The 26,651-nt window shown below is 41.3% G+C and overlaps 3 protein-coding genes across 4 annotated transcripts in view; 2 read left to right on the forward strand and 1 right to left on the reverse strand.

Moving 5' to 3' along the window:
* The first annotated feature begins 44 nt into the window (after positions 1-44).
* On the forward strand, positions 45-2,974 carry nop5 (nop5 ribonucleoprotein). The gene is made up of 8 exons (XM_065484698.1): positions 45-225; positions 408-484; positions 544-858; positions 914-1,113; positions 1,175-1,320; positions 1,405-1,695; positions 2,176-2,470; positions 2,533-2,974. Exons 1-8 carry the CDS (start codon positions 181-183, stop codon positions 2,814-2,816), a joined length of 1,653 nt encoding a protein of 550 aa, XP_065340770.1. The 5' UTR covers positions 45-180; the 3' UTR covers positions 2,817-2,974.
* Positions 2,975-3,298: 324 nt separating this feature from the next.
* Positions 3,299-7,766, forward strand: Vps51 (vacuolar protein sorting 51). Its single transcript, XM_065484695.1, has 11 exons — positions 3,299-3,499; positions 3,605-3,739; positions 3,795-3,896; positions 3,952-4,212; positions 4,485-4,939; positions 5,262-5,502; positions 5,556-5,765; positions 6,181-6,500; positions 7,044-7,194; positions 7,249-7,361; positions 7,571-7,766. Exons 1-11 carry the CDS (start codon positions 3,413-3,415, stop codon positions 7,677-7,679), a joined length of 2,184 nt encoding a protein of 727 aa, XP_065340767.1. The 5' UTR covers positions 3,299-3,412; the 3' UTR covers positions 7,680-7,766.
* The window catches only part of Snoo (Sno oncogene), a 72,839-nt gene continuing 53,935 nt past the window's right edge, over positions 7,748-26,651 (reverse strand). For both annotated transcript variants that reach the window (XM_065484696.1, XM_065484697.1), the window contains 4 exons: positions 14,009-14,265; positions 13,491-13,638; positions 12,748-13,119; positions 7,748-12,359 (listed from right to left, as the gene is read on the reverse strand). In XM_065484696.1, the coding sequence (XP_065340768.1) occupies positions 12,198-12,359; positions 12,748-13,119; positions 13,491-13,638; positions 14,009-14,265 (939 nt within the window). In that variant the 3' untranslated portion in view covers positions 7,748-12,197. The remainder of the gene's footprint in view (positions 12,360-12,747; positions 13,120-13,490; positions 13,639-14,008; positions 14,266-26,651) is intronic.

The following is a 26,651-nucleotide window of genomic DNA, read 5'->3' on the forward strand; positions in this document are numbered from 1 at the left end:
CTGAGTCATCTCCATCTCCAACCAGCCGCCTTTCCATTTTATCAGCCTACAAATCGACACGGACTGACGAGGACGCCGGGCTTGTTTTTATCGACCTCGTGGTTGGAATGAAATTGAGTTACACTGCTTGTTGTTAGCTCCAATTTTTATTTGCATTTGTTTGTACTATCCTAAAGCAAGATGCTGGTTTTATACGAGACTTCAGCGGGCTATGCTATTTTCAAGGTACATAAATAACTACACACACACACACTCGATTTGATGCAAAGCTTCTCCCACGTGGTTTCGCCTAGAAACTTCATAGTTGAGCACATTTTCAAGTTTAACAAGCGCATTGGGAACATTATGCATATTTTTATGACTACTTGACATCACAATAAATTCATTATCATATGTATTTGTTTCAGCTCTTAGACGAAAAGAAACTGCAGGCGACAGACAATTTATTTAAAGATTTTGAAACTCCAGCAAAAGCAAATAAAATGTAAGTCCGCTTAATAGCATTCCCTTGTGTCATTTTCTGACTTTCTATTCTAATTTCAGTCTAAAACTCAAGCAATTTTCCAAGTTCACTGACACGACTGACGCTCTCGCAGCCACAACTGCTGCGGTTGAGGGAAAAGTGTCCAAACAGTTAAAGAAGGTCCTGAAGAAGCTGGTGTTGCCAGATGTGCAGGAGAAGCTTTTGGTGGCGGATGCCAAGTTGGGCGGTGCCATCAAAGAAAAATTCAACTTTTCCTGCCTGACCAACAGCAACGTGCAAGAGCTGATGCGATGTATCAGGTCGCAAATCAACGGCCTTCTGGGAGACCTTCCCGAGAAAGAAATGACCGCCATGGCTCTTGGTCTGGCGCATAGGTACGCTTTTCATAAAGCTCTGGTGAACTTATCTAATCTATTCTTCCCTCTGCAGCCTCTCTAGATACAAGCTCAAGTTCAGTCCTGACAAAGTGGACACGATGATCATCCAAGCTGTTTCCCTCCTTGATGACCTTGACAAGGAGCTGAATAACTACATCATGAGGTGCCGTGAATGGTATGGCTGGCACTTCCCAGAGCTCAGCAAGCTGGTCACAGACAACACAGCTTACATCAAAATCGTCCAGCAAGTTGGTAATGTTGAAAGCTTAAGCTATGTGAGTTCCGTGGTGTTAATTGAAGTTTTCAATTTCAGGCACAAGGGAAAAGATGATCAAATCAGATTTGTCAGAAATCATTCCAGAGGAAATGGAAGCTCTGGTGAAGGAGGCAGCGGAAATCTCGATGGGAACAGAAATTTCTGATGAAGATATTGATAACATTCAAATGTTATGTATTGAGGTATGCATAAAATAAAATAGCAAATTAATTGAATCTTTGAATTGATCCTATGCAACGTGAGTGAATCATAATATTTGTTTGCAGATCCTGGCGATGATCACGCACAGAACCTCCCTGTTTGAATATTTGAAGAGTCGTATGATGGTCATTGCTCCAAACCTTTCCATCATGGTCGGAGAACTGATTGGCGCTAGGCTCATCTCACGAGCTGGATCTTTGGTGAACCTGTCTAAGTTCCCCGCCTCCACGGTGCAACTGCTTGGTTCAGAAAAGGCCCTCTTCAGAGCTCTCAAGACCAAGAGAGACACTCCGAAATACGGCCTCATTTACCACGCTACCTTGGTCGGACAGGCCAGCACAAAGAATAAGGGCAAAGTAAGTAATGCTGTGAAGTTTCTAAAGAATGCATTTCAAGAGCATACTATTATTTATGAATTTAATCTTGATCATGAAGTTTTATTATTTTGTGGTTTGGTTGAATTATTTCCTTGTATCACTGATTTGAACTGTTTATGAGCTATTAGCCAATTTCTCTTCAAAAGACAAAAGACATGTACAATAAGAAATAAATGCCTCATTGTTCCATTTGTCTTGTCAAGAAGAGACAACTATCATCATGGATGATAGAAACCTTGCTTCACAATTCGATTTTGAAGCACTTCCCATGTTAAATTCCATTAGGATTCGAAACCTTTGGAGCTCAAAGACTCACTACCCTGTCAAATCAAAACTTTTCCTTTGATAATATCTCTTAACGCGTTATTTTACCAAACACTAAAATGGAGAATCCTTGAAATGTCCTTATAATTGTATGGGTAATTAATATGTTGAATTCAATGTTTCCTCTCATTCTAGGCTGCCAGGATGCTGGCCGCAAAGGCCTCTTTGGCCTGCAGAGTGGACGCCCTTGGAGAGGACGGCAACGTTGATCTAGGTGCTGAGCACAAAGCAAAACTCGCCTCTAGGATGCGCATTTTAGAAGAAGGAAATCAGAGGAGGATCTCCAGCGGAGGGAAAGGTTCTGCCAAAAAGCACGAAAAGTTTCAGTTCAAGAGCGAAGTGGCGCAGTACGAGCCTGAGATGGACTCAACCTTGCCTGTCAAAAAGAAGAAGAAGAAGAGGTCTCTAGTTGAAGAGGATGGAGAGTCTTGTAAGTTTTGACAGCTACTCTTTTAATATAGATTTATTTTGAGTTTGATCCTTTTTCTGTAGCATCTCCAGCTGCAAAGAAACTCAAGGTTGAAGTGAAAGAAGAGGAAGCTCAGGAAGCTGTTGCAGAACCTACCTCCGAAAAGAAAAAAAAGAAGAGGAAGAGAACGATGGAAGTCGAAGAAACCGCTGCAGCTGAACCTGAGGAGCCTGTCAGTGCAAAGAAGAAAAAGAAGAAGTCCATGCAGCCTGAGGAAGTGGAGGAGGTTGTGGTTGCCGAGGCTAAAGCTGAACCCACCAGCGAAAAGAAAAAGAAAAAGAAGAAGTCCAAAGTAGCGGATGAATAAATTTGTGCTTAATTGCAAATGGATGACTTGTATATTTTATATTTTTCTTTCTCTGGCTCTGTTTCAGGCAACCTTACCCATAATATTATTTTCTTCAGACAAATTTGCAATTTCGGTCGGTTAATGATCAAATAAAAGGCATTGATCTACAAGGAGAATATTTGCTTTTTATTTTCATATTATTTACTGTTAATGTATATTATTCAGAATTAATTAATAATGAGATTTAAAATAGATAATTCGGTTGCAAATTATTATCACAAGGCTCTTTAGTGAAAAAGGAAAAGAAAGAGCACACAATATCAGGACAAAGCTGAAAGCAATTTCTGGATTCCTGTTACGGTAATTAAATTTTGCGTGAATGGGTTAATAAAGATGTTAAAATATTTAAGAATTGTATCATGTCCCACAAACCCCCTTCTCGGTGTTCTTAGTCCTTCACCAAGGACACGCCCATAAACCATCAGCTGGTTGGCTGACGTTGTAAACAAAATATTGGAGTTTGGAGTGGATCGGATCAGTGGACCTCAGTGTGGCGGACACTCTGTTTTTGTTACGTTTTGCTCAAATTAATTTATGTACGAGTGACTTTAAAAATGGGAGAAAGATCTTCAGAAGCAGCGGCGATGGATCTTGACGCTGCTAATTTTAATTCAGATTTATACATACAAACAGTTTTAAAGGTAAGAAATGAACATTGAATGAATAACTCCCTACTGTTCAATCCCATTAATTGTTTAATTCTCTTTAATTTGACGAAAAATAAAATATGTTTAAATATTTTTTAGAAATGCACGTTAAGAGAAGTGATGGAAAAAGAAGCTCATATCATAAGAGACACTCAAACCCTGCACTCTGACATGCAGACTCTTGTCTACGAAAACTACAACAAATTTATATCAGCAAGCGACACTATAAAAAAGGTAAGGGGTCAGCTAATCAATTTTAGTCTTAATGCCAGAACTTTAATTTTTTCAGATGACCAGTGACTTTAAAGAGATGGAGGCTGAGATGGATTTGTTGGCTGCCAACATGAATTCCATCGCAAATTTTTCTGATCAGATCAGCACCACTCTTCATGTAAGAATCAATTACGTCTGTCATTCTTCTGTGTCTATATCTTCTTTAATCACAGGACACAAGACAGAAGCTGACTCAGCTTTCGTCAGTACACACCACCCTGCAGAAGGTCCAATTTCTCTTTCGGCTGCCCCACACCTTGAAGCAGAATAAGGAGGAAGGGAGCCTGTCGCTCGCTGTGCAGAACTACACGAGAGCATTGGGAACGCTGAAAATATACTCGCATAATGTGTCATTCAGCAGCATTCATAAGGAGTGCGACGAAATCATGGAGGGCGTTAAAGATCAGCTTTTTGGCCAGCTTTCGAGCAAGCAGGTGCAAAACACACAATATTCCACCTATAAAACTACTACCCCTTTCAAATTTAGGCCCGTTTTACCCTTTTTTCACGTTTAAGCCAGACAAAATATTTTTTTGGCTAGATCATGCCCGAGTCTTGACAGTATGGTTCCCAGACAGTGCAGAAGGAAGTCAACTTATTTTTAGTCAAAACGTAACAGGATTGGTTTAGCAATACAATCTTAACGTTGGGGCCCTTAAATAATTTCTGATTTGTGCATAAAAAAACTTACAAACATTTATGGCAGGCAACACCAAAGGAGCTGGGCGAATGCGTGGAGCTGCTGCTGTCGCTGGGTGAGCCTGCTCCGGTGCTGTGCCTGAAGTTCCTGCAACACGCGAGCGAGCGGCAGAACGAGCAGTTGCAAGGCATGGAGGAGCACCTGCGCGTTGGCGACCAGGACGTGATAGAATTCCTTGACGTTGGAAGCAACGATTTCCTCAGCGACATCTGCCTCAATGTGGCCACCTACAACGAGCTGTTCGCCAAGAAGTGCCAGATCGAAGAGGGCGACGACCCCAGCGCGCTGCTCGACAATTTCGTCCACGAGGCTATGGACAAGTACTTACAACTGGTGAAGCGCAAGGTGGAGGACGAGCAGGCGCCTGGAACTGAAGCCACAGTGCTGGTCAGGGCCCTCGACAGGTTCTACCGCCGTCTGCAGGCTGCTAGTACCCTCTTGCCCGGGCCAAATTATTCAAAGTGAGTTAATTTGATTTTTTATTGTAAGCAAGAGGATCCTTATTTAGGATAGAGTGTTTATGTGCAAAGCATCTTGAAGTTAAATTTCCAGATCATTTTCAAATAAAGCTCAAGTGTCTTTACAGCATTTGGCTGCCATGTCCCAAATAAATTCCAATTGAAGCTTTAAGGTTTACAAATTATCACAACAATATGCTATACATTATTTATGCTCACATAGGTAAAAAAAGGAATAGGTGGCTCAGATTTTCAATTTACCAGTTTGATTTTTTAGTAAACTTCTATTGAAATGACCGTGAGTGTTGCTTTGCTCCTTTTTTAGGTATGGGATGGAGGTGGTGGTTCAAGCTGGACACCGTCAGTCGCAAACGCACCTAAAGAACATGCAGGCACACTTCGTGGAGCTGCTGAGCAATGTGCGTCAGACGCTTGCCGCGCCAAAGTTGTCCCTGACCGTGGAGGAAGAAAAACGAAACCCTTCCAGCAGCAACCTGCCTGAGCTCCTGAACACGCTTGTTGCAGGATCTGTAGACAAAATTAAAAGCTGCCTCCAGGATTTGAAAGTATAGCTTGCTTTGCGTTCTATGAGCTGTATTGTAAATCACTTTTCCTCCAGCTCTTCCTGCAGTCGGACCTGACCTTCAGTCTGAAGCAGGTCTTCCGGTCCAAATTTTGTTGCAGCGTGCGTGAAGGATTCGTGGTTGCGTTCATCAAATTTCTGATGGACACTGCCACTGGTTTTTGCGTGCCGCAGACGCCGCCAACACTGCTGCTTCTTTTGTCTAAAATGTGTCTGGAGATGGAATCTAGCACCGTTAATTTTTTGGTAATGTACCTGTTTTTAATTGTTGCAAAGAAATATAAAAATTATCAGGGATGCTGGATAACACTCATCATCAAAATTTAAATAGAGAGCATATTTTTTGCGCTTGTAGACACACATTTCTATGAATTTAATGAGACTGGATGTGCCTGCTGAAAGTTAAATTTGGATGAGCAGTGATAAATTAATTGCATTTGAATTGACGCAGTCCAATAGAGTTGTTTATCCTTGCAAAGCAGATGAAAACAGTATCTAGAACAAGTTTTAATCCATATTTGAGTGTTATAAAACCAGACACAAAAAATAAACAAACTAAACAATATGTATGTTGGCATGGAGCCTATTTAGTTAATTTGCCCATACTTAACCACGTTTTCTGATTCTTTCCCTGAAAATAATTATAATTTTTCTTATCTAGTTGAGTCAAACCGACGAAGAATTTTGCGTGGAGGACTCAGCAAAGGGGACGACGAGACTGGTACTATGCAAACAGCTGCACGAGTCAGCTCAGAAGCTGCTGGACTATTTTGTGCGGACGCAGGGGCTCAATTTATCGCAGATGCTGCGAAAGTCTGTCGAAACAAGGGACTGGCTCTGCACCCCAGAGCCCCGCACCGTGCGCGCAGTCATGAAGAGGGTCGTGGAGGACGTGGCCGCCATCGAGGTGCAGGTTGGCTCGCTCTACGAACAGGGCATCCAGCAAGAGAGGAGCTCTGACTCGAGCAGGAGAACTCAAAGGTTAGAAAATTAGCTGCTCAGGGCTGGAATTAATTTTTGCAAGCGTATGGCCATTTATTTAACTTGGTTATTGGTTCTTGACTGAGTAATCTTTGGAATATAAAAGTTCTTGTAGGAAATTATAAAAATCTACGTAAAAATTAATGAGTAGCTCTACTCTGCGTGGAAATTAATTCAGGTTATTGGTTATCTAGAAATTAAATAACGCACGGGACGTAGAGCCATTCATTGACTTTAAATTTTCATAAATAACCTGCTTGTGTATTTCTTATCTTAAAAAATCTATATTGCCCCAAAAAATTCGAATCACTGCTAAATTTCTTAAAATATAACAGTTTTATTCTAATCTTATTCGATTTTGAAACATTTTGCAGGATTTTCTATTGTGCTAGGGTCTTAAATTGACTTATTTTGGATACCATTAATTATTATAAATATTTGGCAAGCAGCAATTTTTGTAAGAAACGTTTCATCGAAACACTAACAAAAATTACACAATCAGCGTTCAAGTTTTTATTAACAAGTTTTGGCGGAGTTTTACAGAAAGAGGACCAACTGGTATGCTCCCAGTCAAATAGATTCAACACTCGCCAGCAACTTGCAAAAACTCTTTTCTGAGCGGATTGAGATTTTCTCTTGTGTGGATTTTTCGACTGTCTCAATAATGACAGGCATCATTAAAATAAGTCTGAAGGTAAGGGTATTTACATACAAAAGAAAATCATTGAAATTACCTATTGCTTTTTAGACGCTTCTTGAGTGCGTTCGCCTGAGGACCTTCGGCAAATTTGGTCTGCAGCAAATCCAGGTAGACACTCACTACCTCCAGATGTACCTATGGCGCTTTGTAGAGAATGAAAAGTAAGTCCATTTTGGTTTAATATCTAAAATACGAATGTTTGGGGAATGAACTAAAGAACCTTATCAAATTTTTGCAAAGGCATTGTGGAATGTACTCCAAAACCAATAGTACCTTAACGGAAATGATATTTTAATTGCTATCGCTGTAAAATTATAGGAATCTTAAAACTGATAAACAATTTCCACAAGTAAAAATTTAAATATTTCAGTTTGGTTCACTTCCTGCTGGACGAAATTCTTGGCAGCACGGTGCACAGGTGTCTCGACCCTGTGCTAATGGAGCCAAGCGTGGTTGAGATGATCTGTGAGAGAGGCTAGTCCATCCATTCCACATAAATGTTAATTTAAAATTATGTTGTATATTTTGATCATTAAATAAAACAGGATTTTTCGTTTTTTGACTTAGATGCAATTTATTAATCACTTTATAATAATTATTAATACGACGTGTGCATTTGAAGAAATTACACTTGTTTTTAACCGTTTTATCATCAACTGGTGGCGTAATGAGTGTGTAGTGTCAAAATTGGTATTTAAAATGACAATTGCACTTCTTTCGTGAAACAATAGAAGGAATAAAATCCCAACATCGGCTAGTATTCTGTTTTCAATCAGCCACGTACATTTGCTCAGCGCGTGTTTAGCGTACACACTAGTGTGAAAAGCGGTGAAGAGAGGCGATTCGCGTGTCCGCAACATTTCTTATTTTGTCTCAAGACCGACAACACCATTTTGTTCATATGGCAAAGAATAAATTAATTATTAGCAGCTGCCAAACCAAAAAATGTGAACAAATGCAAAAAAACGAACTTGCTTTCGACTAGCGAAACAATTTAAGCTAATTAAGTAAAGACAGTAAGTCGATATCGTGACAGAATTATTATTTTTATTTCAGCTTTCTATTACAAGAAGAGGTGCTTTGTACTTGATTTGCGTTTTTCTAAAACCCATGCAACAATTCTATTATATTACACTTCGCGTGTGAGTTAAAATGGCTTCGGCAGAGTTAAAAACGTTGTGAAATATGGTATATTAACAACAAAACATAAACGATGGCAATAAATTCCTGAAAGTTGTGAATTAAATCATACATATCTTGTAAAATGTTTAAAAGTCGCGAGTGGATGTGGGAGATGAAGAAAAGGCAACAATTGTCTCTTAATTGTCTCTTTTCTCAGCACTTATGCCCCCGTTCAACAACAACTGATATTACACAGAACTTAGGCCTACGCGCGCGTGTGTGTGTGTCATTGAAAAGATTTTGTTCTCGTCGTTCGTAACTACATAACAATATTGAGAATGATTGTACTTCTACTCTGGGTTGGTGGCTTTACCTACTAGGATTCACGAGTGAAGTGTGCTGATACATAATTTCTTTACAGGTAAAATGCGGGTAACTTTTAGTAACCAACAAGTGGAAGAGAATTCATTGGCATTGAAAGCGTCAGACTCGTTTTTTTGCACTCCCGGTAGGCACGCGGGGCTTGAATTTTTAGTTCCCTCCCAAGTTCGCAACTAGCTGATCTCGCGCGGAGTCTGAGGTGGCAGAAAGTTTAGCAGGAAAATTGCCTTTTGCGTGAGAGTGAGTGTGTGTGTGTGTATGGAAAAAGTGCACAGGGATCGATGGGTTATTGAGCTGTTTCTCTCTTTGTTTCCGCTTCGAAAAAACACATTCGCCTTTCCCAGCAGCGCTTCCAGTACAGTAATTGCAACACTTAATGACAACATACATATTTTTGTTTTCGTAAATTCACGCTACCAATTGCATCTAATGTAACATTACCTTGTCATGATTTTCTTTTTCACAGTGTGTGTTTTCTTGAATATAATGGTTTACCTTTAAATATTGTAATATACGATTTTTTCAAATAGAAATAATCACACCGTCCATCGTCTCTGGCGTGCCGATTCGGATCCATCCGCCAAGAAACTACTACACTCTAGCATTCTTTCTTGCTTTCTTTCCACGTGTCCTCGAGTAGGCAAGTTTTCCTCTATTAATTGCTACATTAATTGCGTTCCCCTCTCAGCTAGAACAGATTTTAATAGCTCCTTTCGGAAATAAACGCAACGCTCATCGCGAGCACGATTTGCACAATTTTTACAACGCATATGTACCACATTGTTTACAATTATATAAAAAGAACGAATTTACATGCCGTTTATTTTATATTTTTGGATTCCATGAAACCAGCTCAATGAAAGATTTTCACAAGTAGTGCGTGTCTCTCTCGAAACCCTTTTCAAAGTCGCGTGTTTGTTAGTTTTTCCTACATAATCGAGAGTGTGAGTCCGTTCTAAAGAGCTGCGCGGTAAAGTTGAATTTTATCACTCTAGAACAATGTGTGGATCATCAAATTTTCAAATTTCCTTCCGTTGAGCCGTGTAAAACCAAAGTTAAGGCGGTTCCGGAGCTACACGCTAGATTCCCCAAATCAAATTGTCCATCTTTTTTCTTTAACTTCGCACCATGACATCTACTAGCAGTTCGAGTGTACAGCACAACGATTGTGATTCAAGCTCATTTTTTGTTTAAATTTACGCACATAATCAACATCATTGTTCTCACACTTATTTTAAACCAACAGATTATCAACGATCAACACGGTCTGCGAATCACAGAAGTTGTGACATATTCGATTTATCCAGCGTCCCGCCCGGCGCGGGCTCAACAACGGGGTCTCAGGGGCGGCTAATGGTAAGGGAAGGGTCTTCAGACCGAAAACAACTCGCGCGTTATTGCATTTCAATTTTCCGAAGTAAAATGCAATCCCTGCCAGTCAGCCTAATCCGCGAAGTTTGATTTTGCAAATTTCAATCGTCTTTATTTACAATTGCAACGAGAGTAAAAACTATTACACTTGCAAGTGTCTATTCTTTTGAGACGGCCTCTTGTTCATAACAAAATTTAACTTCCCCCTTTTTTTAAAAGTGATCGACAAACTCTGCGCTTTGCTATATAATTTCATTTTTGTTTTTGTCATCTAAAGATCCAAACTGTGTGTTTGTGAGTGTATGTGTGTGAGTGAGTGAGTGCGTGCGTGCATGTAGCAGGAGACAAATATCCATTACACGTCGTCTGTAAATTATCAGGTACTGCATTGGAGGACAAAGACATTCAATTAAAACATATCGTTTTCATTATTCGTCACCACAAGACGAGAAATCAAGGCTTGGAGGAGAATTAAAATAAAGTTCATCAGCGAGCTGATGTACCCAAAATCAAGCTTGTTTGTAATAGCCTTGAAAATTCCGAAAAATGTCTACAAAACGACAAATGTGTCAAAGACAATGAATATACACGAATGCGTTGCCGCACAAAGCAAAAATATAAATTTTCAAATGACAACAGAGACAAAGGGGAAGGTGGTTTGCGTGAGAGTTTGTGTTTGCTCAGTCGAAATTATTACTGGTACGTTAGTTTCTTAAAGACAAGGCCTGCAAACTTGGAAAACTCTTTCTGTACCAAACTGCTACGATTTGTATTATTCCTTTCATGTTTTAAACGTGATGCTTGTCGGAAATCCTTTGCTTCGATTTTCCTCCGCTAGAATTGTGTGTGTGTGTTTTTATATGCTCTGTGTCATAATCGCGTTTTATTCGTCGTCAGAACTGTTTGGCAGTGACAAACTGGCTTTTCATCTATTACAATTCATTTGTTTCATCAGTTAAAAAGAAACCCTGAGAGCTCGTTTGTATTATCTCCTTGTCGCAATATAAAGAGCTGCCAGAATAAATTTTTGGCTATTTACAAACACTTTTCGCTTACTTTGTCTAGTGTCAAAATACTGCCGTTAAGTCTTTTAAAACACTTCTTTCTTATTTCAACTCAAGAGGCTGTTTGACCGGATGATATTTCCCATATCATTATTATCGTCATGTACACATATTAAATAATCACTTTTTTTCTCTCCCACGCGCGCGCTGACGGCAACATTCTACTTTTAACGGATAAAATAAGTTTCTCAATCAGTCAGGTAATAACAGCAGCAGAATGTTGGCACATATTAGAGTTACTAAAAAAACTGTACACTTCAAAGTCTATCATTTTGAAAACGCCCAAAAATCGCCAGCCCGGAATCACATCATCAGTCGTTTCATCTGTTTTTATGCTTCTGTGAAAGTCCGGGCTGCAACTCGCAAGTGGGGCTCCAGTTCAAAAGCTATATTAATTCCCTCTGCACGGGTTCAAGGGTGTGTGTGTGTGTAAGTGTTTCGGAATTAGCCGTTTCACCGTAAATATATGGTGCCTGAGAGAGTGAATCATTCGTTAAAAAGTCCAGAGAGATGGCCAGCGGAGCGGCGCTGCGAAGGAAGCTCCGCTCGATGGGCGCTCTCTGGACGAAACCAACGGTATAGTGTGTGAGATTCAAGTGTCGGAATCTCGTTCAACGTGTTTGTTATAAGTTGCTTCTCTTCTGCCTCTGTTAAATTTCTCCCTTCTCAACAGTACTCTTAACTGCTTGATAAAATTATCTCGTACAATTACAATAATATAATGATCATATATTATATGTTTGAAAGGACAGCGGATTACAGTAGCGTGGTGGTTAATTACATATTTACACTATTTACACGGCGAAGAAACAGATAAAATTCTGGGTTGTGCATGATGTGAGAAAAATCCCTAATCCCATTTCGATCGGTCTAATTAGGAAATATGACGAAATCAGTTAACCGTCTGCAGCTTAGTTCTTCATCATTCTTCTTCACAGCACAATAAAAAAAGGAAACAAGAGTGTTCAAATTATATCTGTAGTTTGTACTATTATCTCAAGAGAGTAAAAGAGTGTCTAGCAGCGCGATCCGCACAAAACAAAGTTCAACAGAGCCAGTTCAATCCACGTTTAGCGGCTCTTTCTTCACGATGGCCGACGATGAGGTTATGACTGAGGTGGCCGGCGATGTCCGCTGCGCCGAGCCGTTCTGCAAATTATGCGGATGCTGAATGACGTGCTGGGGCGACCGTAGCCGCTCAAGACTCATGGCCGCGATTTCCTGCAAAACCAAGCAACCGTCGGTTTTAACTTATGTTATTCACCTTGCTGCCTAATAAAATCTGAATTAATTTATTTGGAACTTTCAGGCGTGAGAATTAATTGTCCCTAAAACATTCTTAATTAAAAGAATCGACTGGCGAGATGAAAAAAAATAGGAAAGCAGCGAAAATCCAGAGAAAAGGGGATTTTAAAGAGGGTTTTTTGGGGTTCAGCCTGATGATTTGATGACTACAAGTAGCAGATTGAATCAATATCAATTTACATTTTTTTAAATAAGCAAAATTAAAAAAATGTCATTACAGTAAGAAAAACGATTAAAATTATTTTTTTTTAGTAAAATCTGTTTTGTTACAAAAAATTTTAACTTGCAATGTCTATCAAAGTACCTTTTCGTGCTGAGCCCGCTCCTCACTCATTCTGCACTCGATCTCGTCGAGTTTACTCTTGAGCATCTGGTTCTCGTTGCGCAAGCCCGCGGTGACTTCGCGCAGCACCTGCAGCGCGTGTTCGCCGAGGCGCCGCGCGTCGCCGTCCGCATCAGCCACGCAGCGGGCCAAACTGCTCAGCAGCTTGGTTTCCTCGTCGACAGCCGTGACGATGACCACGCCGCTCGTGCCGGGCGCCGAGTCGCTGTCCTCCGTGTCCGTGGACAGCTCAATCTCCGGGTTGTACGAGTGGACAGGTGCTGTGGTGGAGGAGGGCCGCTGCACGATTTTTTCAATAGGTTTCGGCTCTTTTCCTAGCGACGCGCTTTTCACCTGCAATTGTAAAAAGCCGTTAATTATAATAGAGAATTTCGAAATAAATTTTTTTCAGGCCATATATGAGAAAAGTTTGCCCAAAAATAAATACATCAGTGACTGTCAAAAAGAGTTAACTGTCGTGGCATTAGCTATTTTTATTAAATGCAAATCATGAGGATTTGTGATTTCGATTTCTTGATGCCAAAATGTTTATTAAATAATAATGCTTCAACCAAAACTGTTCACCTCTTTAAGGTAGAGATACTTTTAAATGCAAATACTTAATCTATTACTGCATCAATGAAAATCAATCGTCCTAGAGAGTGGTCTTTAAGGAAATCGGTCCTGATTTGCTGCGACCTTCACTCCAATTGAATCTCAATTACCTGCGTGGACGACCTCTGTAATGACTGGGACAATGGCGCCAGAGCCACGTTCGGTTGCGACTCGAACCGGTCAGACTCTGAAAAAGGCACAACTCTGCTGGGATTCGTCAGAATCGGCGCTGCGTGACTCAATAACGAAAAGGGCATCCTGCAATGAGAAACGGAGAATTAGATTCGTATCGGCCGCGATTCGTGTAGCTTTAATTTTGGATTTATTTCTCCACGCCATGCAAATTGCTCTGAATCGGGTAAGAAAGCGTCCCGTTTAAGTTGACCATTTGCAATTATGATCAAAGTGAGCAACGACATCCTTGCGAGAATGTTAAATTTATAGACGAATTTGAATAGAAATGTAGTCACGTCTGAATTATAAATCGACTGTGGCAGCAGGAAAAATTGTAATTAAATTTGGAAATTATTCAGACACGCAAATTATTCAAAACCTAAAATTTATAGCAGATTAAAAAGATTTAATATTTAACAGACGAGTTTAAGATAAAAAAAGAAGCGAAACTCACGGATCTCTGTGCATCTTAAAGGCCTCCTTGGAGGCGGCCGCCACGATGGGCCAGTGGCGGAAGGGAGCGGCCATGCGGGCGACCATGTCATTATGCACCCAGAAGTTGATGGGGTCGTGGAAGGAGTATGGCGGCGGCCCGCTGGGGAAAATGTGCTGCGGGTCCATGGGCAGCATGTAGCCATCGTAGTGTAGCCGCTGCCGCTTGCCATTCACCATGGCCAACGGTGGCGCCTCGATTTTGATCTGATCCTCATACTGAAACAAGCAAAACAAAAATTGAGCAAATTTCGATCCATAATTTCGAGGCGATAAGAAAATTAAAAATGTTATGATTCTGGCAGAAGCCAAAAATTCAAATGGTCTTGCTTTAAGACGTAATAAGAACTAATTTTTTACGGACCTCCTGAGGTGCAAATGGATTAATTCGTTAAAAATCCATTGGAGAGTAAACAGGTGTCCTCCAATCCATTTTGCCCGACGCAGGAGTGAAGTCGTAAAATGCAAAATTCCGCATTACGAAACGAAAAAAGAAAGAGTTGTTTGAAAAGGAGGCGCGATTAAATCCCACCGCTGTCTGGCTTCGAACCTATCCTAAGGTGCTAAAACGAAATTGCCGCGAAGAGCGTGTGTTTGTTCTGGCGCATTTACACACAAAGAAATGAATCGGGCCGCGTGGGCGTTTCGACTGGTTATTTTCGGCGCCGTCTGTTGCCTATCGCATTAACGCGTGAGACACAGAATAGCATTCCGCACGGTTCGTCGCTCCATTTCACAGAGAGGAATGAACTGCACGATTCTGCACCCAAATCCTGATGGAAAAACGACTTCGGGCGAATGCGACACCGATCGAATCCCACTTGACACGAATTGCTTCTCGCGGCGCCGCTCCAGATACATAATCGCCGCGTTGCAACTCGAATTTGTCACCTTAAAAATAAACCCGATTTCCAGAGAACGGAAATTTGCCACGAAACACCGATCGGAAGTCGGTATTTGAGCGAACACCTATTTTTAAAGTGCTTTTCACGTCCGTAAACTACGCAGCCTTGCCAGAGTGTTACAAAATCGACCGTGAGTGGCTGCCTGGTTGGTTGGCTGGCTGGCCTCCGGGCGCGGATTTTCGACCAGACTCGGCCGGGGAAAGTGCATTTTTACTTTAGGGTCACGCAACGCGGCCCACGACCGCGTCTGTCGCCGTTTCCACTCCAACCTAAAAGGCAATTCCTTGTTTTCTTCCTGTCTACGTGAAAATGCAGATGAATTTGGAATTAAAAAAACCTTCCATGGCAATCAAATTAATCATTTCGGCGCAATTTCTCAACCTGTGCTGATTTCTTATCTCCAGTTATTATCAGAAGTCATAGAAAAGTAGATTTTTCCTTAGTGGTTTTGTTATATTTGTCCATTTAGTGCGCAGTTAGTGTAGCAATTTTACTTTTTTAGCTGGCCTTTTCAGGCATTTGGCTGAGTTCAAACCGGTTGACCGATGACATTTTTTCATCAATTTTCTAAACCAGCTTGGTATACAGTTATTTAACGCTCTTATTGGAACTAAATTCAAGATCTTATTTGCAAAGAAGTAAAATCAGTTTATCATGCTAAAGAGCCCGGTTTTAATTTTTCCATACATCAGTGAGCGTAGATATTTTCGAAAAGCCAGTCGACTGCACCGCACGTCCCTGTCAGAATCTATTTATTTATCTTTCAGCTGAATTCGGCGTGTGCAGCAAAGCGCAATTGTGCACACAAATAATGCGCGCGGACTCGCGGAGGCAGGGCAAGCGCGCGCGCGCGTCTAATTTTAGCCGAGCAAATGTGCCCCAATTGTCCTTTGCGAGAGAATCGGCCGGCCAGCCGCGAGTCGGACGGGCGGGCGACTGGCAGACGTACGCAACAGCACGCAGACGTGACCTCCAGCGAGTGTGCGACCGCGAAAGCAGAACGCCAGACTTTTCGGTCGGCCGACGCGAGCCGAACCAGGTGATTCACCTGTTCTGTGTGCGAGCGCGGAGGGGCGCTCGGAGGGGAACGCCGACGCTCTCAACAAACAGCAAACAGCCGAGACCGGGCCCAACAATCGCACACTTGGTGCAAACTCTGCCACCAAATTATCTCCTCGCGATCGAGAGATAAGGAAAGAGGCGTGACGCATAAAAACAACTTTATTTTTCTTTTGCATTTATATAGTTAATTAATATTTTTTAATAAAGAGGAACCAGGACTAAAATAATCATTTCAACATTCGTCTGGTTATCTCGCTCGGAAGCTTCTATGAAATTAATTTCGGAGAAAATCTAAAGAGCGGCGGCTAAAATAAACCACGTGCTTATCACCAGAGTCACAAGCTGGCGATAAGTTTCCATGTCTCCACCTCAATAAAAGTACTAAAATAGTTTCTGAGCCGACGTCAGACTTAATACCAGTGATTTGTGCGCGTTGTGCAGAAAGGCGAGAAGCACCTGGCGCCACGAGTTTCAGCAAAGTGATAGCGACTTGCACATTTTGATTCCTAGGCGAGGCGGCGGTTTGTCGGTGGTCGGCCGTCCAACAATCGACCTTGCAGCGAGTAGGAGTGCGGCTGGCTGGACCAACGTCCGCGCCGCGGGTCGTTCACCCCTGTAGTACCAGAGAGCTGTACTCGCGCTTTCTCGTCGCCCGCCGCCGCCGCCGCTTCTCTTTTTCGCCACTCCGCGACCGAGAATGTCAACACGCGGCTCCACGCTAAAAAGATCTCGCGCGTCTAACACTGCCACCGCCTGCTGCTGCGTTTGACCGATAACCGACTGAAAACAATGATCAGACTCCTTGAGCGCGGAAACTGCACACAATATGGTTTCCTTATCATCTTATTTTTAAGGTCGCTCAACTATTTATAATAAAATCTATGATAATTTATGATAGTATTTTTCTGACTATAATGTATAATTCATGAGCAATAAACACTAATAAAATCTAACTTGTTTTTTCAAGTTTGGTTATTTTAAAGTAAAAATCTCTGCCTCGAAAAATTGATTCTTATTTTTATTTTGAGAGTTAGAAATCGGAATTAAATCTCTTGTAATTGTGCCAAATAGAATTTAATTTCACGTCCAACCGAGCAAATTTTGCCTGATCTCTTCATAAATTATTTTATTTTAACCTAAGCAGTTAGTGAAACTGACCCTACTCAAGGATGCACATTTTTCAGAAATTAAAGCCATTTCAGAATGGTTCCTATTCTTCTCAATTCAACGATGGTAATCATAGAAAAATCCTATAATTTTGCTCAATTTTGATTAAAATTTAAATAAACATCATTTAGCATTTCAACAAGATAATGGAAATATTCAACAAAAACGTCCTTTGCGTGTCGACTGGCATCCATACTCATTTGTTGGTCCACGGAGTAATTTCACACAATTAAGCCCGACGACCGAGTCCTTTTTGTCTTATTAGTGCAAAAAGAGCAATTATTATCAATTTAAAAATATTTTATGTTGAAATGGATATTTACGAGGCGAAATAAATATTCGCGTGCGTCATAGAGAGCGATTAATTAGCCTACGATGAATAACGCGTGTGTGCGTATTTGTGCGAGCGGAGGGGTCGGAAAACAGCAGCCGGGCACATTTTTCTAACTGTTTATGGCCAATTTGGCAAGGTGCTTTTCGAGAGCCGCGCTGACGTCAGAGCGCAAAAAGTACATTTTTCGGCCGCATTTAATTGGTCTCGCCAGACGCCAAATCACAGCTCGAAAGTGGCAGATATTGCAGACACATATGGAATTTCTTTGTCCGGCTGTTTGAAGGCGGTGTAAAAGAGGTCACAAATCACACCAATAATTAATTCCAATACTCAGAACCAGATGGCAAAAGAATTAACTTATTTGACTTGTATATTTATATTTATTTTTTCCTGGTTCATTTTTAAAATAAATTAATAATAATAAAGTAGTAAGTCCAGGAGCACCGATCGCGGTATCAAAAAGATTACAAAAATACTGTTTCACGGCATTGTATTTAGATTAGTACTGCAAGGAGGCGGTTTTACACATTTTTGGTTGTTGAGCAAAAGACGGAACTATGGTGCCTTGCGGCAAGGCAGAACTCAAGTTTGCGGCCACCCACCGTAAACAAAGGGAATTTGAGCAAAGTTTCGTGAGCAGGTAGCAAACCAACAAAACTTGCTTCGCTGCCAACAAAATGCAAACTTTCGGCTGAGTTCTCGCTTTGAGTTTTAATGTGCCGAAATTCATTTGCAGCGTCGTCTTGATCGTCTCCACGTGTCCGACCATAATTCACGAGACCACCCTCGAGAGTTGGCTTGCGCACCTGCGACGGACTCGAAATAAATTCGCCGCGACTGCATTCATCACATAAATTCATTCGCGGCTCGAGGAAAAGCTGTAAATTTGTTGAATGACTAAAGTTGTTTTTCTCATTTCGGCTAGTCGATGAAATGTGGCAAAATTTCGAGAAAGGGCCTTTAGTATTTAAATTGCAGCTGTCAGAGACTATTCATTTGTTCAGCAAAATGCATTTTGTAGACACAAAGGACGTGACAAATTACGTTGTTTGTGTTTAGTACAAGGACGAAACTCGTATTTTACTCAAGGAATATCCTCATTTGAACGCGCATTGTTGTGAAATGAAATATTATTGCGCGGCACCGAAATTGAGGGCGGAGAAATAGTTTTATTGAATTATGGAACCTACACAATTAAATGCCTGTCTCAAATAATCGTGTATATGTTGATAAATTCACGAAATTTCTCACGCAACCTCAAACATGGGACTGAATTTATTATTGGTGGAAAATTTATTTTTGCCCTTTAAGAACCAAACTCTAGACATTGCCGCATGCGTATATTTGCGAGTTTTTTTTTCAGATAAATCACTTTGCAGCATTCCAGCCACAGCGGCTGGGGTGCGAAATGCACAAATCTGGTGCGAATTCATGATTTACGCTGACACCATTATCGTGTCAAAAATTTCACGCCGACTAAAAGCATTTCGCGATAAACAATGCGTGTGCGTTTTGTACTCCCGGTGCGGCGCACGTCGGCCGAAAGGAAATATCAGGATGAATGGTGTCAAAACCAAAATCTAATCAAAGGCACACCACAAAGGACCACTAATTTACTACTCTCTCTCTCTCTCTCTCTCTCTCTCTCTTCTCTCTCCCCGTGGAAAAGCTCGAATATGGCTTCTCAATTTCCTCTCGTTTATAATTCCGGGCCCTTCAGCTGCAGACATTGGATAAATTGACCGCATAGCAGAGTCGAAAGGATCCAAAAACCTCAACGATTTCAAAAGAGATTTGCACTCAAGGAAGGTGAGAGGAAATTTCACACTTTTAAAGAGCAATTTTATCCTTCTCGCCAGCATGAAAAAAATTAATTTTTCGTTGATAAACATTGCACAGGAGATGAATTCAACTGCGACGTTCTTTCGGTTTATTAAATCAGCAGAGCTCTGATTAAACGCCAACGACTCTCAATTCTGGCTTCGCGTGAATTCGCGAGGAAAAGGCGGATGCTGAACACGTCTGGCCGTGTCTTTCTTCCTCTCACGTCTGGCCTGGGAAATAAATTGGGCGCCGCCCGTGTCTTTAATTAATGGCATGCATGCGGAGAATGATAATTTCACTCCGACCAAAACCTCTTTTATTTACGCGCTCTATAAAAAGCAGACACGAGTGGTTTTTTAATGAGAAAAGTGGCGGGACTTTCGAACCGTGGAGTTTTTCAGCCTATTTTCTTATCAGCTAGAAAAACCGTCGAATATATAGTACAATCAAAGACACACACGTGCATTCCGTGTTTTGTTTTCGCCTTGCCTTTATGTTCTGCATGCTTGCGTTCCACGGGGGAAAGCCTTCTTAAGCCTTTTATTTTGCTGCTTCTTGCGCGCATTACGCGCACTCTGACACGCAGCTGCACTTCAAGTGCATCTCTGCTGCTCCCTGCTTGCACCGAGAGGAGGACATATTTCTAAGGCAGCGGAAAATAAATAAATAAACTCGCTCGGGGGCATCTGTCTCGCTCTCTCAAAAGCGCCGGCGACTTTTTTATCACCGAAAATTCTTTCCATCTCTCCTCCTCTCACGGAGAAAAGAATTATGGCCCGTTTAATAAATAAAAGAAGTGCTGCTAAAAAATTTATTGTCTCCTTTATGAATAAATGCCTTGGGAAATCTTTATTTTATGTAACTGTTTAAGAAGATTTTCTCGAGGCAAAATCAGCTTTGGTTACATGTTCCAACCAAATTAAATTTCCATTTTGGCCCGAATTTGAAATTTCATGTTTTTTAAAGTCATATTCGTTTAAGCTTTTATTTTACAATAATGAGCTGTCTGAATAATTAAAATCCGGTTCTCAGCGGATGTCATATATACGCATTTTTCTCTGGAACGCACTTGAGAAGCGGAAAAGACGTCTGCAGCTATGCTTCTTCTCTCCTCTCTCTTTTCTGCAAGTGTCGCAATTCGGCTGGCTGGTGCGCAACGACCTTTCCCCGAAACGGTGGCCGCGTTTCCCCGAATTTTTTCGCAATTACGCCGTCGCACCAAGCTCTCTCTCTCTCTCTCTCTCTCTCTCATTCTCCCCTTTCCTACAGCAGACACAATTAAAACCGGTATTGACAACCAGAGGAAAAGAAAGAGAGAGAGAGAGAGAGAGAGAGAGAGAGAGAGAGAGAAGTGGGTGGGTGGCTGCTGACGCGGACGGGGGACGAGGGGGGCGCTGACCCAGTAGATTAAGGCCAGGAAGGAACGAAAGAATCGCTGCGGCGACATGAACCGACTTTATTTATTGCGCCGGCGAGCGAGGCAATAAATTTAGCAAGGCAAAACGCCGACAGGCTGGTTTTTGCCTTCGCCCGTCCGCCAGGTGTCCCTTAATTGGACCCTGCTTTTTGCCAAGTCCCCCTGGAAAGGCAACACAACCGGTTTAGATAGCTGAATAATCGATTTGGCAGGTTATTTCAGGGCTGAATAATTGTAGGATTGAGATTTAAACCGGCAAATTCAAATTAACAGCGGTGTCAATTAGGGGAAATTAATTTATTTAATGTTGATGAAAATTATCTCGAGAACTTGATTCAAGCGAGTCAACTTGAAGGAAATTCGAGTAATTTATTACGTAACCAGCATGGTTAAGAATGTGCAAAGAGTTTTAAACATAGCATTTAATAGTTAACTACTGGTTTTAAATTACTCTTGTAATATGTCCCTGTTCTAAACAGGGATTGAATTTTCAAACAAGGAGTCTCTCGTGGATGGTTTTTATTTATTATGCAGTAATTTCTACCTCGAAATATTCCAATTATGTGCACATTTAACAAATTTTTATTTGCTTTGCAACCTTTTTCAATTCCAAGCTCTGCGTCGCATTTTTCTTTTGCACCGCAGAGGAGGCTTGCTTGACTTTTGACTGCAAGATCAGGGGAAAGCCTTTGATTTTCCACGTCGCTCGGTGCAGCAGAGAAACTCGTAAAATTGATATAGGGCTTTTTGCACACAATCGCTTTACGTCTGCGAATTTCGGTTCGTTGACTCGGAAAAGCGGACCTTTCTTTGCAGCTAAACGCGATCAATTTCAACTGCTTGTCGGGCCAACCTGGACTTTCGGAGAAACTCGTCTGGGCGCGACGGCCAACGCGTCCTCTGCGCACTTAACTGCACATTGGAGTAAATAAATTCGCGCAAATCTCTCGGCAGACGGATAACAGTACTGCCGAGTGTAACGCAATAAAAGCAAATCGCGCGCGACCGACTTTCGGCCCGCGCCAAAAATTCATTCCAGGCAAGTGTCCGCTCATGTTATGCGAATTAAAAAACTGACCTTCACCTCGATTTATTTGGCCACAATTTTCACCAACTACTTCCTCCTTCAATTTTAAGTCTTCGTGCTTTAAAATAACACTTGTTTTTATGATTCTCTTAAAAGTAAAGCTTACAAAAATCCTTTTCACTTCAACGTGTTCTTAATTCTTATTTTCTTTCAAGCTCTACTTTGGTTTGAAATAAATTAAAACTACAATTTTAAATAAAACTGTGATTGTCAAGTTAATATTTAATTTTAAGGATCTAAACAGTTTTTCAGACTGTTTAAAAATTCTCTACAAATATTTTAGAAATTAATTCACCACGAAAAAACTTTACATGGGCGAGCGTGGGAAGGAGCGATCAATCGCCGACGCGCCCCGGTCGGCCAGTCAACCCCACCCCGTCCACCCCTCTAGTCTGCCCTCGTGAGCCGGCTGACGTCAGAAAGCGTTCTCCAAAGAGCCCCGAAGGCTTACGGAGGCGACTCCAAAAAGGTTTCCCAAGCGTGCAGGTGGAGAATTTTATCGAAATTCTTGTCAAGTTTGTACTTATACAAAATTCCGCAGTAAACTTCCTGTCACAAGAAGTTCAACAAGCAATTAACAAAAAATTAACTGAGGGAACTATGTTTATTAAATTCCTCGCAACCCTCAGACTTTCGCAAATATTTAATTTCGACCTATCCAATATTTGTTTTAAAGCAGCTTGACTTTAAAAGACTTAAATAATCTTGAATGTGCTAAGTCAAGATTTTTTAAGAAAGCCTTGTGTCGATAAGAGAATGAAATCAAAATTTGTATGTGAGCTAGTTGAGACTGATTATTTTGTAAATGACTTAAAGACAAAATTCTCCCTGCCAGACACACCTGTTTATATTAAATTCTTGGATAATATGATGCATAAAAAACAAAATATTCACCCCAATTTTTACAGTACCCCAGCTATGACAAACAAGAACTGGTGGCTACCTTATTGTAAAGATCGATGTGTTTTTACGAGATACTCTTTCCATGGTTATCATTTTCTGTTATGTAAAGACAAACGTTTTCATCTAGATGTTTCTGCTAATTATGTTTGCCAATTCTGCGATGAAGTCTGTATAGACATGTATCATTTCCTCAATTGTAAAAATAATACAACTACCTTATTTCAAGCTGCTAAATATAAGAAATTGCATTTAAATCATATCGTTATATAATGTACTCTGTGTTGTACACCGTTGGTGTCTAATAAAATAAATAATAATAATATTAAAGCAGCTTGTAATTAAAGCAAAGAGCTGAGTTTGATGTCCTTCACCAAATTAAAAAGAATGATCTTCAAATAATAATGTTATTGCATTAAATAAAGTGGTTAACGTCAGAATGAATTCTCGTTCCATCATTGTACCCTAGCAACCCTTTATGGCAGCTGCGGTTGCGGGATTATTTTTGGCAGGCGGTGGGACTTTCTTTGCACCGTGAAAAGCAGCCGACCGGAGAAAAATTGCTCACAGCCGGCTTGGCTGCTCGTCTGCAAAGGCAAAAAGCCTGAATTGCGCTAATGCGGCAAAAACTCATATTTTTATGCATGACGCCGCTTCCGTAGCGCAGTTTCTTTCTTCTCAATTCTGTGATTTGGAAAAACTTTCCGGATTAAACTACACAATTGTGGCGAATGAGGATTGTGTGCAGGGAAGTGAAAAACTTCCTTTGCTTACTCAAAATGACAGGTTCGTTCCAAATTTAATTTTCTGCTTGAGCCAAACAACCATTGAACTAAACCTTCAATATTTATCTTTATATAAAAGTTGCTTAAAATAAGACAGGCGAACCACAAGCTGAAAATGAGCCATGTTTTTCTTTATTTTATGTTCAATCTTCTAAAAACCCAGCTTGAGTCCTAGGATTGTCCAAAACTGTTCACCAGTTTTTCACGGCCCTGATTCCCATATGCAAAAGTTGCCCAATCTGCACTTTCCTTTTTAACGACGCGCTTCATTCTTGCGCAAATTCAACTTTTCCCCTAACAGTTTCGCCCTTTCTGACGATTGACCGCTTGAGAGGACAAATTCGGTCTGGGGGGGATGAAATCGAATGAGAGGGTAATCGCAGGCGGAGGCGTCGCGTGCACTTTCAGTCAAATTCCGACTGCGATTTCACGCTCGGCACGTCGAGTCATTATGAGCAGCTCGCAGCGGCCCTAATCAAGCCCTCCTTCATCTCCTCCCCGAGCAGATTAAAACATAATTCCGCAGCGCCGTGTGCCAGCCAACCAGCCAGCCAAATTGCAGAAACAAGATTTGCCTGCTGCAACTTGATTCACTCTCGGCGCAGGATTAAACGCCACGTGCGCACAAATCAAGACCAGAAGACTGTCGCCCTCGGCTTGGGGGTTGTCGCCAACCTTAACGCGCACCCTTTCCGAAATTTGGGCAGAACCGCTACCTGTGGAGACCGGCAACCACGCATGTTCTATGCGAAATTAGAGAAATTTCCGAGAATTGAGGCTTGCGAGTTCATTTGCTGTATGATACTGATTTTCAGAAAAAAGCCAGCCACACGGGAAAAATTAATTCCAGTTCTTGCAATCGGAGAGCGCTCCCGCTTGACTGCTCCCGATTGGAAATGAAAATTCGACTCCTGCACCTCCGGGCGCACATTATATTATGCCCTCGCAGGTCTAATTTCCGTTCGCAGTGTTCATAATTCAATAAGCAGAGCGTCGGGAACGTTCCCTGCGGCACGCCGCTGTAAGCCGCACGACCGGCAAATCTGCTGCTTCTTAAAGGGGGATTAGAAGTCGGGGGTGCGTCCTCTCGAGGTGCCAAACTCGCTCACCGAGCCGGCCCAATTAATGTGTGATTACGCGCAGCTCATTAATTAGAACGGCTCAATTCTCGGGTCACTCCGCCGCTGCCTTTTGCAAACAATTAGTTGTTGAATCATGCCATCGGCGTATTTCAGCATTACGCCCGGCGTTGCCATTGTTACGAAATTCCGGGTGCAGCGGATTGGGGCGAAAATTACGTGGAACTGGCAAAGCTGGGGGCAATTTTACGGACCCTATACCATATTGAAAGTCCGAAGTACTAACGAAATTAATGATATCGTATTTTGACCCAAACAAAATTGTCGGTGAGCGATAAATTCCAGTAAATATTTACTGATTAAATTCCAAACAATTTCCTCTGGCAGCAAACAGTCAAAATGTTATTATTTTGTCCCCAAATAATTATTGTCAAGTTCAATAGGTCGTGAAAATCGACTAAAGCTCGAGTGGAAAATTCAGTGGAAAATCGTCATGAGTGGCGAAGAGAAATAATTGAGAGCGTTCGTGGAACGCAGAAATTAATTTACGTGGGTGTCGCGCTGGAAATTGAGTTTTCATATCCACCGACGATTGATTTATCGCCTGTGCGCAGCGTTGCTCTGGGAACGATTATTCGCGCTCGAAATGAGCATTGACCGTCCCACTCGCAAGCTATATAATGAATTATTTGTTTCGAATCAAATGAAATGCGGATTCGTTATTTTAATTTATGAGACGTGACTGGAACCACTACGGGTCTAAATTCGGACCACTTAAATTTAAATAAATAAAACCGTTTCTCGTTATTTTGTTTAGCTTTATTTCCTTCAGAGACAAGCGACAACAAGGAAGAGTTGTTTCTTGTCACCTTCTAGTATTTAATGTTCTTCCACTTTCTCGGCGAGTTTAATAAATCTCTAAGTTTGCGTCGTTAATTCCATCAGCAATTTTGGCACCTGCTGCGGAAACACCTCCCACGCGAACGCATTTTGTCGGCGTGAGCGATAAATTGTGCGGCGGCTTGTTATGAAAATCAGATTTCCCAAAGTAACACGCGCAGGGAAGCTCGAGAGGCGGCCATTATTTCTGACAACGGTTCACGCAGCAATTCATCTGAGATATTGAACGAAACACTGCGTCGGAACGCGAGAGAATATCACTTGACCGGATTAAGAAAATTGAATTTTACTGTAAAATTTAATAAGAGGAACATTTTGGATTTACCCTGCCGAGTCTCATCAAGTTGTGCGCCTAAAATGCTTACCTCCTTTTTAATATTGACAAAATATTTTTTGAACATGACTTGTAAATAGTGAGCATTAAGTTTTCTCAAGAAAATTTTGACGCTTTTACTCTTCAATGAAAAAGTAAAAAAAAAACTTTCGCGAGCTTCTGTCTTCATTATAGCATATCTATCAAGAAAACAATCCATTTAATCAAAATTATTGAGATCAATGAGACTTTAAATATTAAAACAGGAGATCAACCATTAATAGAGTATCCGAACCTGACTGTTTCAGAGGGAATCCAGGTTTCCCTCTTGAATAAATTTGCCGAACTTGTGTAAGAGCGCGAAAATAAACAGGGAATTTGCCGAAATTGAGGCAAATATTTGGTCTGATAAACTTCTCCTCTCTTTGCGCTGCGTGTGTATGTATATATTTTATGCAAAATACACATGAAGTGGAGTGTGCACAAAACTCTGTTGACTTTTGCGCTGGCGGAGGCGCACGTCAAAACACAGAAGCTCGAGTCGAGATTATTTCACTCGAGGCGCTCATGAATTATTCCACGCGCAAATTATGTCTCTCCGGCCAAACAGCGCGCTCCGGGTGCGAATTGCTTTCCAAGAAAGGTCAATGTCGGAAATTTCTCGTCACAAGAAAGAGGAAAGTGGATACACCTGACAAGCTTAAATATTTGATTTTTTTCCATTTTTTTTCGTTCTTATAATTTCTACTGCATTAATAATTTGTTCGACTTACTTATTTTTAGATAAAAAAATTGGAGCCCAAGCCTCAAGGCTGAGCGATGCTCTATCCTT

Source organism: Cloeon dipterum, chromosome 3 (genome assembly GCF_949628265.1).
Source record: "Cloeon dipterum chromosome 3, ieCloDipt1.1, whole genome shotgun sequence".
Lineage (NCBI taxonomy): Eukaryota > Metazoa > Arthropoda > Insecta > Ephemeroptera > Baetidae > Cloeon > Cloeon dipterum.

Excerpts from the sequence above, each read along its gene's own strand:
- nop5 (XM_065484698.1), top strand. The coding sequence starts at position 181 with ATGCTGGTTTTATACGAGACTTCAGCGGGCTATGCTATTTTCAAG. Across the intron at positions 1,321-1,404 it reads TTCAAATGTTATGTATTGAG|ATCCTGGCGATGATCACGCA; the intron begins GTATGCATAAAA and ends ATTTGTTTGCAG. Across the intron at positions 1,696-2,175 it reads GCACAAAGAATAAGGGCAAA|GCTGCCAGGATGCTGGCCGC; the intron begins GTAAGTAATGCT and ends CTCTCATTCTAG.
- Vps51 (XM_065484695.1), top strand. The coding sequence starts at position 3,413 with ATGGGAGAAAGATCTTCAGAAGCAGCGGCGATGGATCTTGACGCTGCT. Across the intron at positions 4,940-5,261 it reads CCCGGGCCAAATTATTCAAA|GTATGGGATGGAGGTGGTGG; the intron begins GTGAGTTAATTT and ends CTCCTTTTTTAG. Across the intron at positions 7,362-7,570 it reads CGCTTTGTAGAGAATGAAAA|TTTGGTTCACTTCCTGCTGG; the intron begins GTAAGTCCATTT and ends TAAATATTTCAG.